Source organism: Genypterus blacodes, unplaced genomic scaffold (genome assembly GCF_046128005.1).
Source record: "Genypterus blacodes isolate CSIRO-AG114 ecotype Tasmania unplaced genomic scaffold, CSIRO-AGI_Gbla_v1 ptg000376l_1, whole genome shotgun sequence".
In the NCBI taxonomy this organism is placed as follows: Eukaryota; Metazoa; Chordata; class Actinopteri; order Ophidiiformes; family Ophidiidae; genus Genypterus; species Genypterus blacodes.
In genome coordinates, this window is record NW_027467158.1 from 82,253 (window position 1) to 100,049 (window position 17,797).

At 47.5% G+C, this 17,797-nt stretch overlaps 1 protein-coding gene across 1 annotated transcript in view; it reads right to left on the reverse strand.

Moving 5' to 3' along the window:
* ttn.2 (titin, tandem duplicate 2) overlaps positions 1-17,797 on the reverse strand; it is a 187,914-nt gene that overhangs the window by 77,072 nt on the left and 93,045 nt on the right. Inside the window, 38 exon segments of the mRNA XM_076138549.1 lie at positions 64-366; positions 457-637; positions 727-845; positions 979-1,103; positions 1,286-1,439; positions 1,703-2,008; positions 2,243-2,439; positions 2,924-3,029; positions 3,212-3,511; positions 3,647-3,946; positions 4,033-4,148; positions 4,293-4,479; positions 4,572-4,868; positions 4,960-5,247; positions 5,350-5,649; positions 5,902-6,049; positions 6,131-6,282; positions 6,383-6,670; positions 6,812-6,926; positions 7,051-7,238; positions 7,702-8,004; positions 8,098-8,397; positions 8,471-8,740; positions 8,838-9,104; positions 9,192-9,316; positions 9,538-9,946; positions 10,458-10,736; positions 10,844-11,110; positions 11,239-11,508; positions 11,640-11,808; positions 11,897-11,994; positions 12,185-12,451; positions 12,577-12,700; positions 14,440-14,582; positions 15,302-15,428; positions 15,635-15,774; positions 16,362-16,628; positions 17,338-17,604. Of these exon segments, the coding sequence (XP_075994664.1) occupies positions 64-366; positions 457-637; positions 727-845; positions 979-1,103; positions 1,286-1,439; positions 1,703-2,008; positions 2,243-2,439; positions 2,924-3,029; positions 3,212-3,511; positions 3,647-3,946; positions 4,033-4,148; positions 4,293-4,479; positions 4,572-4,868; positions 4,960-5,247; positions 5,350-5,649; positions 5,902-6,049; positions 6,131-6,282; positions 6,383-6,670; positions 6,812-6,926; positions 7,051-7,238; positions 7,702-8,004; positions 8,098-8,397; positions 8,471-8,740; positions 8,838-9,104; positions 9,192-9,316; positions 9,538-9,946; positions 10,458-10,736; positions 10,844-11,110; positions 11,239-11,508; positions 11,640-11,808; positions 11,897-11,994; positions 12,185-12,451; positions 12,577-12,700; positions 14,440-14,582; positions 15,302-15,428; positions 15,635-15,774; positions 16,362-16,628; positions 17,338-17,604 (8,262 nt within the window).

Here is a 17,797-nt window from a genome sequence, read left to right on the forward strand (position 1 = left end):
GATATTGGATTGTTGTTTGAAAGGACAGCAGAATCTTCAGGCGAACTTAAACCTCCTGCTTACCGCTGGCATCTGAGGCCTTGACGAAGGGTGTGCTGCGTGACGGCTCGCTGACCCCAGCGGCGTTTTCGGATTTGACCCTAAAGGTGTAGCTCTTGCCCTCGGTCAGTCCTCGGACGGTATAAGACAGCACAGGTACCAGGAAGTCGTTGCAGCGCTCCCACTTGTCCTCGCCCTTCTGCTGCTTCTCTAGGATGTATCCCATGATCTTGGCGCCGCCGTCGTACATGGGAGGCTTCCAGGTCAAGGTGACGGTGCTGGAGGTTGGGTTGTGGGTCTCTACGTCCACTGGTGGATCGGGGGCATCTAGGATCGGAGGCAAAATTCATGCTGACTTTTTGGATCTGGTCTGAACTGGTCACATTGGACTAAAATGATTTTTGTGCACTGTCTCACGTTTCTGGTCCTCTGCAATAACTGGATTTCGGAGCTCGATGAACTCTCCTCCTCCAATCTTGTTGACAGCTCGGACTCTGAAGTAGTATTCTCCATTGGGGATCAGGTCTTTGACGGTCCAGCTTACCTTGTTCTCTCCAGACATCATATTGACGTAGGTCCGCCTGCCGGCTTCACGGCGCTGAGTGGAAGAGGAAAGAAACATGATTCGACCTTTGTTCGAATTGGCTGTGACACAGACCAGCCACTGTAAACGCCTCAGTTCCAGACCTGCAGGACATAGTTAAGAACGGGGCTGCCGCCGTCATAGTCTGGAGGATCCCAGGACACTTTGCAGGAGTTCTTAGTGATGTCTGAGGCCACAATCTCCTTACAGGGACCAGGAAGTCCTAGAGACAGACAGACAAACAGACAAACAAAAGTGTTTAATACATATATTCTTTTAAAAATTATTATTATTTAAAGGTTTACCTTCATTTGGATACATTACAATCATTTTATCAAATCAAGCAGCTTTTGTACCAATGACTTTGACGTTGATGGTTCCACTGGCGGCTCCAAGTTTGTTTTCCAGAGTCACTTTGTACTGTCCAGCATCAGGATGAACGGAGCTCTCCACCTCCAGGTGGCAGGCTGTGTACTCCTTCCTGTTTTTCACACAAAAAGAGTTACTCCAGCAAATCTACATTCATCCTTATTTTAAAGGTACAATCTGTCTAGTCTGGTCTAAACTGGTCTGATACCAGTATAAAACTGTTGTAAAACCGGTTTCAAGTTGGTGTGCAGGTTTTACAAAATAACTCTAACTTGTTTAAAACTCGATGCAGACCTGAAGCCGAGGCGCTCGTCGGCCTTCAGCTCCTTCCCATCTTTGTGCCAGGTGATCCTAGGAGCCGGGACGGCTCTGAAGGGAACGGGGATGTGCATCCTCTCTGTTTCCACCACTACCAGGTCCAGGGTCTGGAAGTCTAGGGCTGGGTTACCTATAACACAGTTCCTCCATGAGTCCTGAGTCCAGCCTTTAGTAACTTTATTTATAGAACTGATCAATTATGTGCCCAAAAAATGTTCCCTGTCAGATCAGGTTTTTATTTTTTGGACCAAGAAGTTACCAAGAGGCTAAGAAGATTCCAATCAATCACTCTTTACAATTTGAATCAGATGTAGTCTGAAGTGTATCAAATCCTGATTTGAGTCAGAAGTAAATGTGACCACACAGTCTACACATCATTCTTGATCATCTTACAGTCGGACTCTTTGGCGAAAACATTCTCGGAGATGTCGGAGGGTTCGCTCACGCCAACAGCGTTGATGGCTCGCACTCTTAAGATGTACTCCTTCTCAGGGACCAGGCCTTCCTCCACGCGGTACTTCAGCTCTTTGACTGGCCGAGAGTTGAGCCTCATCCACTTCTCTGTGCCGGCCTCGCACATCTCAATGTGGTATCCTGTGATAGGGCAACCTCCGTCCCTCTGCGGGGGCTTCCAGACGATGGACAGGAAGTCTCGACTGGCTCCAGTCACGTGCAGATCAACCGGGGGGGACGAGATCCCTGCACCAATTAGGATGAAGAGTTTAGATCCAATTGAAACTGCTTTTACACAATTCAATTATATATTCATTATAAGTTTGTTTATGAAAAATAATTTAGTATTGTTCATAGAAAATCTCTGGCAATGAAAATGTTTTCACCCTTTCTAAAGTCATTTTTGGATCTTTATACCAAAAATGTCACTGTCATCCAGTCCAGCCAGACTTGTTTTGTTTTAGTCTCGGGTTTACACACCTGTTGGGTCTTCGATTGTCAGGATCTCGGTGGGTTCGCTGGGATGTCCCACGCCGGCCTCGTTCTCAGCAGAGACCTGGAATTGAACTTCAGTCCCCTCGATGACGTCCGTCACTCTGTACTTACAGTCTGGACCGGATGTCTTTCCACACTTCACCCAGCGAGTTCCCAGCTTCTCCTTCTTCTCGATAGAGTATCTGAAACAGTTCAATCAACAAAAAATAAGCCCACCTTCATCATGAAGTCACTTCCTACTCTCATTCCTGTGATTGTTGGGATATCCTGCTGATGTCTGAAGTTAAAAACATTTTTCAAAGGTTTGGTTTGGTTTTGTGTTTTTGCCTACCTTAGTTTTTATACTTTATGGCCCCGCACCCAAAAGAAATGTCAAACTATTTTTGCCTCAGAATTCAAAATTGTTTCAGTTTTAAAGACATAAAACAGAGTTTCCCAAAGTGTGGGTCATCTCGCCCTCGTGTGGGCCGTGAAGGTACTGCAGGTTGGCCACCAGAGGTCATTTGCTACAAATAAGATAAGGTTCGGTGGGTCGTAGAAGATTTTCAGATTTGAAATTGGGCCGCGGCATTCTAAAGTTTGGGAAAGGCCGACCTAGAATGTTAACTTCTTTAGAGAAATGATCATCGATCTGTGGCAGCAGATCTTCAGAAAACCTGTTTTTACCTGAGGATGGGTCTTCCTCCATCATTTTTGGGAGCCTCCCACTGCATGTCCACATAACGTTGAGTCACAGAGGTGACAGTGAGTGAGTACGGTGGTCCAGGAGTCGCTGTAAGCAAACAAAACTCCCTCACAAACCAATATTTTCAGCCAGCTCAAACTGTCAGTATTGGTGATGTACAGGCTGATGTTCAAGCTAAAACAGCGTAACGTTCCTGTAAATATACTTTGTCTGATGAGAGGTTTTCATCAGTAACACTAATTCAACTAGAAGGCAATAGTTGAACTCACTGAATGTGTCCTTGGCGAGCACCGAGTCCTCCAGTTCACAGAATGGCCCGAGACCCACTTTGTTCTCAGCAGCAATGCGGAACACGTAGAGTGATCCTTCACTGAGTGGCGTCACAGTGTATTTCAGCTCTTTCACTGTGGTGTCCACGGTCTGCCAACCTTTGCGCCGCACGTCTCTCTTCTCCACCACGTAGTTGGTAACCGGAGAGCCTCCGTCACGCTCAGGGACCGCCCACTTCATATCTGCACTGTTCCTGCAGATGTTAGTGACCTCCAGCCAGCGGGGAGCTGAGGGGGGGTCTAAGGAGGAGCAGGGGAGGACAAAGACAGATAAACATTCCATCATGGTTCACAGCCTCCAAATGCAGATGGTGCTATTTCTGCCATTCAGAGTTACTACATCAACACTCGCAGTAGAGCTGGACTTGGACTTACTGAGTCTCTCCTTGCAGAGGATGGGCTCACTGGGCTCACTGGGCTCGCTCTCGCCAGCCACGTTGACTGCACGGACCCTGAACGAGTACTCTTGTTTCTCCATCAAGCCCTTCAGGAAGTACTCCAAGGAGTTGATGTCCTCAGCCACACGAATCCAGTCCGTCGTCCCGCTCTTCAGCATCTCAATGACGTAGCCGTCAATCTTCGCTCCGCCATCATGCTCTGGTTTGGTCCACATCAAGAAGCAAGATGTCTTGGCCACGTCCTTCACTGTAGGCTTACCAGGCGGCCATGGAGGATCTGGAAGACCAAGGAGGATCAAGGATGTGAGACAACATCAAATGGTTCCTGAACTTTAGTCTGGTTACTAAATAAGTGTTAACTACCGATGGGGTCTTTGACAAGGATTGGCTCGGTCTCTTTGCTGGGTTTTCCAGTTCCAGCCAGATTCTCAGCCAGGACTCTGAACTTGTATTTCTTCCTAGTGGGAAGACCTTTCACTCTGCAGAGAAAAAAGGAAAAATGATCAGTACTCACCCAGTAAAACAGCAAACCAAACCCATAGATGTATTATCAGCCAGTACAAAGCCCAACTAAAAAACAACCTCGCTTCACTAATTTCAAACACAATGTGTTTCAGACTGACCTGTAGTTGGTGTCTTTGATTGGCACCTTGTTGCATTTCATCCACCTGTCATGTTCGGGTTCATAGCGCTCTACCCAGTACCCGGTGATGGGGCTTCCTCCATCCTCTTCAGGCTCGTACCAGTTGAGGGTCAGCGAGTCTTTGGCTATGTCTGAAGGCTCCAGCTTGTAAGGAGCTCCAGGAGTGTCTGGTAAAAGGAAAGGTTGGTGTTAGTCCACTTTGACGCTGCAAGTTTTTCTTGACCAATCAGAATGAGTGCTACAGTTTGTCCAGACATACCAAATGGATATTTGGCAATGATAGATGGGTGCTCTGCACATGTTCCCACACCAAACTGGTTCTCAGCAAAGACTCTGAAGATGTACTCCTTAAACTTGACGAGGCCCGTGGCCTTGTAGGTGGTCTGTTTGATGGTGGAGGACAGGCGGTGCCAGATCTCGCTGTCGACAGCTCTGCGCTCCACGATGTAGTTGGTGATTCTAGAGCCACCATCATCCCGTGGAGGATTCCAGGCAAGGAAGCACGACTCGTTTGTGATCTCAGAAATGTCAAAGGCGGCCGGAGGACCGGGCTTATCTGTGAGGAGATTAATCAAGTCAATAGTTAGATCTGTAAACTGTGACCTTCAAAAATAACATTTTACGTTGGTATGTAGGTTGTGACTCACCGAGGATGTTCACCTCCACGGTGGCAGTGGCTCGGCCGCAGGTGTTGGTGGCTTCAATGATATAGGTGGAGCTGTCGTCTCTCTGGGTTTTGGCGACGGTGACGGTAGAGTGTCCTGGTTTGCCGTCAATAGAAATTCTGTCATCTGGTTTGAGCACCAGGTCTGCCTTTGTCCACTTAACCCGGGGTTCGGGTTTTCCTTTCACCACGGCAGGGAGCTCAATCCTGCTACCGGCCTTGGCTGTGAGTCCGGCCAGCAGTTTGGCATCCAGCTCTATCTGTGGAGGTTCTACAGGACCAAGAAGACACCATTCAGAAGCCATTGGGACTTTACAGCCCCTCAGATTATGAAATAAAAATAGTTTGTTCAATTGTTCTTAATCCACTTTACCTTTGGGGTCCACAGCCTGGATCTCATCGGTGGCTTTGCAGGGCCGGCTGGCTCCGAGCCGGTTAAGGGCCCGGACTCTGTAGGAGTACCACTCGCCCTCGATCAGATCAGTTACCTGAAGCTTGAGTTCGGGGACCAGGTCCCCGCAGGGCTCCCACTTATCTGTCCCTCTCTGGCAGCGGTCCACATTGTAACCGCGGATGCTGTTGCCACCGTCGTACTTTGGAGGCTCCCAGGTCAGGAAGATTCCACTGGCAGACTTGTCTCTCCACCTCAGGTTCTCTGGAGGGTCTGGAGCCGCTGCAGGGGTGGGGGTTCACAACATTTTCAATACAGAGAATGAACATCCGTCTGCAAAACTAAAGCAGACGGTTAGAAACCTAAGAAACATAAGCTGAAATTCAGGTTGTGGACAGCCATCGTGAATGGGAGAATGAATGTTTCAATCAGGGTTGAATCTGATGACTCCAGGTTCAATTCCTGAATGAGGTCCAAATTCAACTCAGATCAGAATTGGACCAGGAGTCATTTCGAGTGTGAATGGGGACCTACTGGCAGGAGACGAGACATTGATGGGCTCATCAATGTAGGCAGGCTCTCCTGGTCCACATTTGTTGCAGGCGGTAACCCTGAACAGGTACTCCTTCCCTTCAACCACGTCGGTCACTGTAAACTCCTGGTCCTGGATCCCTGTTACCACCTGTAATGCAAACAGAGGTTTTCGGTTTTACCTCGGCCAAATCCCTCTACACATGGACGTGACTGATCGATCAAAGTTTACCTTGACCCAGGTCTTGCGTGACACATCCCGTTTCTCCACCTGGTATCCAGTCAGAGGACTTCCTCCGTCATGTTCTGGGGCCTCCCAGCTCAGGTGGACGTGCTCTCGGGTCACCTCCAGGACCTTGAAATCTTTGGGAGCGCTTGGAGCAGCTGGAGGAAACGAAAGTTCATTTACATTTAATCTACACTTCGATTTTTATTTTTCATATGGTTCTTTGTTTTTTTCCCGTTTTAATTTTTTGTGATGTACCAATAACGTTCACATCGATCTCTCCGGACACAGATGTGACGTCGTTCTCCAGATGCAGCGTGTAAATCCCTCTATCCGGACGCACGCTTGGCGAGACCGCCAGCTCTGTGTATGTGGATTTAGTCATCATGAAGATACGTTCATCCTCAGAGGACAGCTCCTTGTCTCCAAAGGTCCACTTGGCGGTGGGAGTGGGGTATCCTGTGATGGGGACTCTTATGGTGAGAGGGTGGGGCACGATGACCTCCAGACCATCTTTGAAGGCACTCAGGTCAAAGGCTGGACCCACTGTAGAGACAGACAGGGCATGCAGGGTAACAAAACACGACTTTAAATGTACAGGTACTTCTATGATGAACTTGAAATGTAAAAATGAAGTAAAGATGCTTGGTAGAGTTTGAAGTTGATGATAAATCTGGTCTGTCTCACCGTGTGTGTCGTCGGCCAGCAGGGGGCCGACGATGTTTGAAGGGTCGGAGAGTCCGGCAGCATTTTCAGCAAAAACCCTGTAGTTATACTTTGCTCCATATTTCAGACCAGAAACCTGAACAACAAAAGCCAGAAACACTGAGTTCTCTGTCTCAAACCTAAACTCAAGTTCTGCAACTCTGAATGAACAGCGCCCTCTGTGGCCTTTTCCTGTTCCAACATTGGGACAGCAGTCGTACCTTGTAGAAGAGGTCTGGACATAGTCTGGCGTTGCAGCGCAGCCATTTGTCTGTTTCATCCTCGCAGCGTTCTATGATGTATCCAGTGATCATGCTTCCTCCGTTCCTCAGAGGAGTCTCCCAGCTCAGCTGTACTGAGCTCTTGTTCTGGTCCTGCCACACCACATTCTGGGGAGGACTTGGACGCTCTGCATCAGACAAAGAAGTTGTACAAGTAGTTGTTAGTAACAGTCCACAGTCTGGTGCCTGGGGACTTTAGGTCCACAGCCTAGTGCTTTGGTCAAGGGCAAATCATTTTGATGGTGGGGGAAAGCGGTCTACCCAGGGAAACCCCATGTAGACACAGGACATCATTCATTCCCTGCTTGGGATTCAAACCCAGGTTAGCGACACAACTGTGCTTAACAATGTGCAACACATAAATATTATACTAATGAATTGATTCGCTGCAATATGTACGTGGTAATAACAAACAAGATTGTGTATAGAAATGGAAACCTGCCAGCCAATTGAAACAAGTCTGTTGTTAAATGTCTGTTTTCAATGGTCACCAGTAGGTGTCAGTACAGAGTGAAGTGTGTACTAGTGGAGGAGGAAAAGTCCTAAAAGCACCTATTGCTCTTTGAGATGAGAGAAAATTCCAGAACTCACCGATGGGGTCCATGATCTTAACAGGACGTGATGCGGCGCTGGGTTTGCCCTCTCCAGCTTTGTTTTCAGCTTTTACCCTGAAGATGTACTCCTTGTTCTCAATGACGTCGTTGATCACGGCGCTCAACTCATCTGCTTTAGTCACCACGACAGCAGACCACTTCACTGACGTCCTGTCACGCAGCTCGATGATGTAAGAGGTGATGGGAGAGCCCCCGTCTGACTCCGGAGGCTCCCAGGAAACAGTGCAGCCAAACTTGGTGACGTTTCCAACAATCACGTTCAGAGGAGCATCGGGTACATCTGATCAAACACAGACAGAACATCAGGCCTAACACCTTTCCTTTATGTCCAGAGATATGAGCTCACTTCTGTAGAACCACACATCATTCTTACCAAACTTGTTCTTTGCCTGTACAGGTTTGTCAGTCTCCACATTTGGGCCGCTGCCGACTCGGTTACGGGCACAGACTCTGAAGAGGTACATGGATTCTTTCTGGAGTCCAGTCACTGTATACTCAGGGATCTCGGTGCGGTCTGTGGCCAGAGTCCAGGTCTTTCGTTTCACATCGCGTCTCTCCACAACATAACTGATAACCTTGCTGCCTCCGTCACTCTCTGGCTCCTCCCACGCCAGGCTGACCTCACCATCAGCAGTGTCGATCACCTGCAGGTTCTTCACAGGTCCTGGAACGTCTGGGGAGGGGACAGGGACAGATTCAGTTTCCTAGTTCTTAGAAAAGGGTCATTCTGAAGCAGTCCAACTTACCGATGACTTCCAGGTTGATGAAGGCCTCTCCCTGACCGTGTTTGTTTTTGATGGTGACCCTGTACCGGCCCTCGTCTGACTTCTTGGGGTCCTTCAACCGGAGCTCGGTGCGGTCTGCCGACGTGTGGATCTGGTCTTTGGCAAGGCTGAGGTTGTTATACAGCCAGTCGGCCACAGCCTGCGGGTAGGCGCTGTAGGGAACTGCCATGACGATAGGCTTCCCGGCGTCCGTCACATAGCTCTGGTCGGTGGTCTTAATCTGGGGCACGGCTGGGGGATTATGAGCAAGACCACATCAGAGATTTAAACCCTGCATCATTTGATCATTTGATCTGATCCCTTCCACACAGTTTCAGTGAATGTTTACCTGCCAGCTCCAGTTTGGCTTTGGCATCTTTGTCCTTGACAATGACTCGGTACTTTCCCTGGTCTCGAGGTCGGATTTCACAGACCTGCAGTCGATGGACTTTACCCTCACTCATCATCTGGTATTTGTCTCCCTGGACGACCGTCATGTTGTTCCTCAGCCACTTCACCTGTGCTCTGTCTTTGTTAAGCTCCACCTCAAACACAACGTCTGAACCTGGAGGTTCGAAGATGTCCTGAGGTGGCCTTATGATCTCCACTGGGGTCTCTGGATATCAGGAGCACAGATCAATGTAAGGAAAGGTTCTGTCCCAGCAGGATCAGAATCAGTTTAGTTGGACATGAATGAGCTCACCTTCTACAAAGAGTCGGGCTCTGGATTTCTTCTCATCCACTCCAACGGCGTACTCGCACTCATCATCTGGTCTGCACTCTTTAATACGTAACGTGCAAATCTTTCCATCTTTTTCAAATGTGTATCTGGAACATAAGTGTTTATTTTTTTAGAAATAAGCCCCAGCAGAGAGTGAACCGTATTCAAGCCCATGTGTTTTTATAATCGCTCCACGTCGGTTTGTGCCCTCTCACTATGCAATCCTGTCAATCAGCCAGGATTCCAGTTAGTCACAGCTACCACTTGGCGTGAGTGATAGCTGTGACTAACTGGAATCCTGGCTGATCAGAATCCGGCCTGGACTTACCTCGGTCCTTCCCTGATTTCACGTCCATCTCTGTACCACTTGACATCCGCCTTCTCTTTTGTCAGCATGCAGGTGAACTCTGCATCTTCAAACTCAGTGATGGTCTGGTCTTTAAGGTGCATAGTGAAGTCAGTCGGCGCCTCGCTGATAATCAGCTCGGCAGTGGACTTGTCGTCCCCGGCGATGGCAGTGTACTCGCCCTCGTCGGCCATTGTGCAGTCTTTGACGGTCAGTGTGTGCTTGTCTTTGTCAACTCTGTAGACGACACGCTTGCTGAAGGTGATCTCCTGACCGCCCTTCATCCACTTCACGGTGGCATTGTGTCGGTTGACCTTGCAGGAGAAGCTGACGGTCCTCTTCTCCTGAGTGTCGATGTCCTCCAGTGGGGCTGTGATCTTCAGATTCTCCTCTAAAAACAACAAAAACATCTGGTGTTATAGCCCTGAGAGAACAACAAGACCTCAGCTTTCAGCTTTGTTTTCTCTGTCATCTCTTCCTTCTCTATTGTTTTTAGTCCTTTTATTTGATTGACATTCCTAATTGATCAGTTATCCACAACTTTTTCCACTGCAGTTACTGTGTGTTCTGTGTTCAAGGTCTTGTCTACTTGTGATCACCAAATCATAACAAACTGTGATTTATTGAGCGACACCTGAGTGTGCTGCTGTTATTACAGTAATCATGGGGGGGGCTGAGGAGCTGGGTTGTGTTATCCTGTGGAGGTGGTTGATGTGTCGTGCAGTGTGAGCATAGAAACATGCCTGTGTGTGTGTTTGTGTGTGTGTCTGTGTGTGGTAAAGTCACTTTGACGTTAGACAATGGTTGGATCCTTTAGATCGCTGTTGTCGTGTTTTCATCTTATCATCTCTTCTGAGTAAAAGTTGTGTAACTTCTGTGGATCCAAGAGTGACACGGCTGACCTTTGACGCTGAAGCCACATGAGCTTTTGGCCTGCTCTCCTCTCTGATTGGTCAAGGTGATGCTGTAGTTTGCTTCATCTCCTCTCTGGGCATCCTTGATCCTCAGGGAGAAGACGTTGTCTCTCTGCACCATCACGTACTTGCTGCTCTCAAACAGCGTCTCCTCATTCTTCAGCCACTTGGCCTTGGCTCCTTCTGTGTTCACCTCACAGTTCAGGACCACCTCCTGACCTTCTTTGGCTTCTGTGTCCTTTAGCGGTGTGATGATCTTTAGTTTCTCTGCAGACACAAACAAGCAGTGATATTTAGAACAAAATAAATATCTAAAGATTCCTTAAATTACTTTTGTTATGTTCTGACTGTGTGGCTGAGGGGGCGGGACTTACCGAGAACTGTGAGGTCGGCCGGGGCCCTGGTGGTTCCAATCCTCACCATGTAGCTGCCCTCGTCTTTGAGCTCGCAGTCGTTGATGACCAGCGTTCTCTTCTTGCCGTCGCTCACCATCTGGTACTTCTCTCCGGCCTGAATCTCTGTGTCGTTTTTCGACCATTTGACCTCAAAGGTTTCCTTGGAGACGGAGCAGGTGAACTCCGCCTTCTCACCCTCCACCACTTCCTGGCTACGAGGCCGGGAGATGAACTCAGCCGCCAGTTCTGGTGAAGACAAACGAGAAGAAAAGGTCAGAAGACGTGGAAATCTACAGCAAAGCAATCATGACGGTCCAGGTTTTGGTGCTTTCAAGTCATTGGTTTGTTCCGTTAACCCTTGCTAGTTGTCTTACCGTTGACATTCAGCGCTCCAGTGGTTCTGATGGAGGGACTCAGTCTGCAGTTATATTCCCCAACGTCATCCATCTTCAAGTCCTGGATGAGGAGGATCCTCCTCTTACCGTCTATGATCTGGTCAAAGCGGCCCCCCTCTGGGAGCTCCTGGTCCCCTTTGTACCAGGTGACATCCACGCTGGGTTTGGACACTTCACAGATCAGCTTCACGCTGTCCGTCTCTGTTCCTTCCACATTGGACAGATTCTTGGTGAACCTCGCCTCCTCCTCTGCAACGAGAGAAACATTGCAGATTTTGACAGGTGCAGGAGTCGAACCAAAGACGGGGGTTATGGGTGAGATTTGAGGTTTCCCTTGAACTCCTCTTTGCAGAGTTTCCACAGAGGGTCCACAGACTTACCAACGACAGTTAGCATGCCAGAGGACTTGGAGGTTTTTGCATCACATTCGTATTCAGCCTCATCATCAAACGCAGACTTGTGGATGATGAGGATGTGTTGGACTCCTTGGGCGATAATTTCGTATTTCTTCCCCTTTCTAATCTCACTTCCATCCTTAAACCAGCGAACCTGCAGGACAGCAACAATGTTACTCTTTATTCATTTTCTGAATAATGACACATTTTTGTTCTGACTATTTTCAGGTGCGTTTGTTTACCTTAGCGTTCTCACGGGAGACTTCACACTCAAACCTGGCGGACTCCTTCTCTTTGACCTCGACATCATGGAGCGGCTTTGTGAACTCGACATGTGGAGCTGTCAGGGACACCAACAAATCAATTGCAGTTTCCTGACCTCTAATCAGAATTTAAGGCCCCTTGAGATAAAGAGTCATTTTTGTACACTTATGCTAAGGAGAGGTTTTATTTATATTGATCTTTATGGGAGGGTCTCAGGTGTCTAAAGGGGCTCTGTTCCCAGTGTGCCGTCTCCTGGCTGTACTCACGTTCAACACTCAGGAAGCAGGAAGTTTTGAAGTCTTTAGCATCACAAGCGTATGTCCTGGAGTCGTCCAGGGTGCAGTCGTGGATGACCAGAGCCCTCTTGTGACCGTCGACGACCATCTCGTACTTCTTGGTCTTGCGGATGTCCTGTCCATCTCTGAACCATCTCACCTCTGTGTCCTCTCGGGAGAGTTCACACTCCAGTGTTGCGGTGGCCTCCTCCTCGACAGTCTGGTCCTCCAGAGGTTTGGTGAACTCCACTGGTTGATCTGAACAGTGATTCAGTCAAACAGTAAAATAACTTTCAGCAGTGTACCAGAGTGCTTGGAGTTCAGGACCATGGTCCCATAAAGTCATGAGGGAGTCTAGTCGTGTTCATTAGAGTGAGACTTACCTTTGACGGTGAGGTTGGCCTCAGTCTGGAAGTCTTTGGCGGTGAGCCGTACGATTCCCGCTTCGTTGATCTGCACGTCCCTCAGAGTCAAGCTGTGAACTTTACCCTCTGCCCTGAGCATCGCCTGACAAGCAACCAAGAGTCACACTGTCAGGTTTTCTTTCCTGAATATTGTCTGACAGGTTCACACAGTCACACTCTGAGGTTTAACATCTCTAACCAGCTCACTCCCTGTTCACAGCCTTCAGCCTGTTATAGGTGAACTTCTCCCTGTGTCAATCTGTCAGGAAGGTCATGTGATCACGTCAGCCCTGCAAATAGGTCAGACACTTTTCTCTTTGGTAAACATACTTTTGAATCTTTCTCAGTCTGGAGGGGGGGGGGGGGGTATTTCTGATGATGTCACATCGGTACCGGCTGTGTTTAGGTGAGGATTTGAGGACAGGTACTGTGTTTAAATGTTGCCTCAACACTTCCTATCAGGCTGACTCAGCTGAGTCCTGACAGCTGAACACAAGCTCAAGCAGCTGCTTCTCCTTCCCCCGATTTAAAACAACCTCTGACCCCTCACACCTCGCTGTGTCACACATTGAGGATTCCCTCTGATACCCAAACTTAGCAACCTTCAAATGGTCCCACCGTTAATCTGTGCTTCAAAATAAAAGTGTTACAAAATCTATAAACCAGTTGGAATATCAATCACAGCAATACAGTCTAACTTCTAATCTAACTAAATATATAATTTAACTGTTTTAACTCTGATGTTTATGTAAGTGGAGGCTCTCACTTAAACCAGCATTCAACATTTTAAACTAAACTGACAGCTGAGGTGTTTGAATCAAACTGTGACTTAAAACCAATCTGTCAACAGAACTGATGAAGGAGGAGGGGCATGTGAGTGTGTGTGTGTGTGAGAGTGTGAGTGTGTGTGTGTGCCTGCGTGTATGTGAGTGTGTGTGTGTGTGTGTGTGTGTGTGTGTGTGTGTGTGTGTGTGTGTGTGTGTGTGTGTTTAAACTGATTTATTTTCAATCTGGATGAAGTAAATCCCGCTTCATTTTGTGAATCAATAGCATAAATGTGTCCAGTTGATGAATTTGCTGGTTGACATGGTTGACTTGAGGTTTCTTTATTGCTCTGTTTGTATTTCTTCACATTTTTTAATCTTAAATTCATAATTGTTTGGACTTTTCTGCAGCAGATCAAAATTAAAGTTTTCACATTGATATTTGAATGTTTTGAATTGAATTAACATTTTTTATGAACTCTTATTTTGGGACTTTGTGGATCAGGTTTCCTTGAATGTCTGGGGTCTCAGGTTTCACTACATAATCGAACTTATCCTCCCTTATGATCAGGACTGTGATCATGAGGGCCCAGGGCTCCGGGGCCTTGTGGTCCCTGATTTATGCCTGAAAGTTTGTTGGTTTTGACACAAACAGTTTACGGGGCCGAGCTGTTGGGACTCGTGTTACCACCTGCCGCCTCTCGCGTTAAAAATAACCTGTGTGAAAACGCTGGCTGAGCAGAACGCCTCCTGCTGCCCCTTATCTCAAAACCAGGATCGAATGCTCGGCTGGAATCCTGATCCTCCGCAGGCCTTATAAGAAGAAAAACTCAAGACCAGGATCCAGAGTCAACAAAACCCAAATCCAAAACACAGGGGACCCCAGCAGACCTGAACCACAGGAGCAACATCACTCTCTCCTCTAGAGACTAGCCCACATTACATTACATTACATTACATTACATTAAATTCATGAATTCAATTGAGATGTTTTGTTTACATCAGGGTCAGGATGTGGACTCAGTATAATCCCACATGCAGGTCCTCTGATGAAGTTCTGATGAAGCAGTCTGCTTACCCTCTCGCTAGGTTCCACCTTTGTGTTCCCCAGGAACCACTCGACAGCGATGCCTTCGTAGGACAGCTCACACTCAAAGGTGGCGCTCTCCCCGGCGGTGACGCTCACGTCCTTCAGGGGCCGCACGAGTTCGATGACCCGGGCTTTGGATTGAGGAGAAGACATGGCGGTTAGTGAGTTTCCCCTCCTCCAACAACCTGATCAATAATCCCCAAAATCCTCAGGGGCCGACGCTCATGGTGCAGCTGAGCTGAAGGCCGGCGTCTCAACGCCTCAGGAGAACTGAAGCAGCAGGATCTGAAGCCTGGTGGACCCTGGAGGACTCGTGGCTGGGGGGGGGGGGGCGCTCATTAGCATAACCAGTGAGGGACAGGGTTGCGTCCGCCCTCTGCCTATGACTGCAGTGCTGCTCTACATAAGGTATGTGGCTTCTAAAATAACTTAGGGGCCCCATTGACTCACGGCCCGCCTCCCTCCAATCTGCTCCTGTCAATCAAACTGCCCTGGAATTTTCCGGAAGAGCCGTCTGTGTTTCACAACCACAGGATCAAACATCCGACTGATCGATTCTTTGTTCTACACTGAGATGTAGTGACTCACAATTCTTCTTCTTTGGTGGTGTTTGACAGTTTGACACTTTTGCATACTCGCTGTTGTACCAAAATTGTTTAGGTTAATGTGATTGTTTACATTTCTGAATCTTTGTTCATCAGTTAATGAGTGTTCTTTTCTCCCCTCTACATGTTTACAAGTTGTAATCTGCATTTTTGAGTAAAAGTGAACAAGCAGCCGTTAGCTTAGCACAAAGACTGAAAGCAGAGGGAAAGTGTTAGCTGGAGTTTCTCTCTAAGTTATTGATCACCTTTGACCCTCAGATGAGCAGAGGATTTGGCGTTGGCAGCGGCGAAATCGACGGCTCCAGCCATGTCCATCCGACAGTGATACAGGATCAACATGTGACGAGACCCCTCCTCCTTCATCTCCACCTCCTGGCAGGAGCAAACAGGAAGTCAGATCTCCAATGGTGATTGATGTGTTAGCACCACTAAATGACCAAATAACCAATGATGACCAATCCCAGATCAAACACGTTAATGATCGCGATCAAACACGTTCAATTTAAGGTCAAACACATTCAAGTGTAGCTCAGTAAACCATACAGACTTTTGTTTTGCTCTGTGATTGTTTGTCTCACCCCTGAGGGATGCAGCAGTTCTCCTTTTAGCGTCCAGGTGGCGTGGATGTCCACCTCAGAAATCTCGGTCTCAAATTTGGCATTTTCCGTCTCACAGACCTCTACGCTGTACAGAGGTCGGACCACCTTGATCTCGCGCTCTGTGTGGGGGGGGGGGGACAGAAAGGTTATTCCATGGCAACACAGCAGAGACTGACTTGTTCATAAACATGGGCTTGTGAAGACAGGAAGTCCTGAAACAGGAAACAGGAAGAGAGACACATAGACGTCCTGTCAGCGGGCAGCGACGCTCTTATCCAGAGCGACTTACAGAGGAGCCACAGCAAAATAAAATAAAAACAGACAAACCAACAAATAACAGAAGACAAAAATCCAACGTTATAAAACATCAGAGATAAATGACAAAATCAAAACAATAAATGAGAAACAGATTTCTCATTTATAGTTTTGATGAAGTGCAGCCCTACAGTAGTTCACTTATATTTAGTTGATTTAATATTTTTATGACTCAGTAAAGATAGTAATTTGATTTGTTTACAGTTCCTGTGTTTCATTTGTCTTAAACTCAGTTTTAAAGCGTTGGATCTTCAGACAGAAACAAAGTTTTGGTGGAAGGAAGTGATGCAGCCGCCAAGCGAGAGGGGGGGCTTCTCTGTCAGTGGGCGGGGCCTGGCTCTGCATCGATGGGCAGTCTGGGGGTGGGGCTGATCGCTGGCAGGTATTTTACCTTCGATGTTGAGGCCAGCTGTGGTTTTGTCTGTGGCACAGTCGCAGGTGTACGACCCCGTGCTGCTCTTCAGCGCCTTCCTGAGGACCAGTGTGCGCTTCCTGCCGTCTGATTGGATGAGAATGTTCTTGGAGGGAAAGATTTCGTTACCGTCTTTAAACCATTTGACCTCGCCGGCGGCCTTGCTCAGCTCGCAGGACAGCTTGACTTCATCTTTCTCCACGGCGGTGTAGCTCTGCAGCTTCACCGTGAAGTAAAGGTCGCCCTCTGCAGGAAGACACCAGAAACACACATCACTTTAAGCTTTCACAAACATTTCAAAGTATCTTAGACACATACTGGTTCATCTTTGACCCTCATAAGCTTCGTATCCACCGCACATGACTAAAACTAATTCAGTTGAATTTAGTTATCGTTGTTTGCTGTTTCAGTTCAAATTGATATAAGATAAGATTAAACTTAAATATCCTGAGGGGATTTATTGAATCTAGCACCAAACAAGCTATCTCAACGTGTCTCAGTGAGAGCGGCAAAGTTACAAACATGATAGGAAAGTTTACAGCTGAACCAAAATACAAAGTTTGGATATCATTTATATTTACCTAATTCAGTTTTTAATTAATAATAATAATAATGTAAACTATCTATCTATCTCATTTAAATGAAGTGGTTTTTGGTTCGATGTGTTTTTACTTCTCTGAAACATCTAAATGAGTCCTGGAAAAGCTTAGAAAAACAGAAGCTGCCCCCTGCAGGAGAAGCTGAAGACCACAGCATCTTTTCCTCTCTGTCAGTATTTAACTTTCTAAAGTCATTACAAAACAATCACTAACAGCAAAAGAGACTTTCTAACCATTTAAAAACCAGCTGCCATGACATAAATCCAGTTAAAAAACAGTGACCCAGTTTAAGAACCACATTTGTCAGGCTCACAACTTATCAGTCAACCCTTATGGACCTTGTGTGAGGTACTGACCGAGCACAGTGAGCATGGCCTCGGAGGTCTTGCCCATGGCCTCCACTCTGATCAAGGCGGTGTCATCGATGGTGACCTCTTTGAAGGCCAGCGCATGGCCCCGCCCCTCCTCGCTCATGTGCACCATCTTGCCGGGGTGAAGGCGGAGCCCGTTTCTGTACCAGACCACCGGCACGTTTTGGTGCGAGAGCTCAATGCTGAACTCTGCAGTCTCTCGCTCCTTCACTGTCACATCTTTGATGGGTTTGATGAACTCCAGGCGAATTCCTGCAAAAGGACATTTATTTATACAGATTTAAAATATCTCAACATCTTGGGACGTAGTCCAACAATCTGAATGTGAAACAGAACTTAATACTTCACTTATCCACCAAATGACAAACCTGATCTCATTTCTGATTGACAGAATGAAAACATCACTAATTTCACTGAAGTTCAGGCTAAACCAGCAGAAACAGCA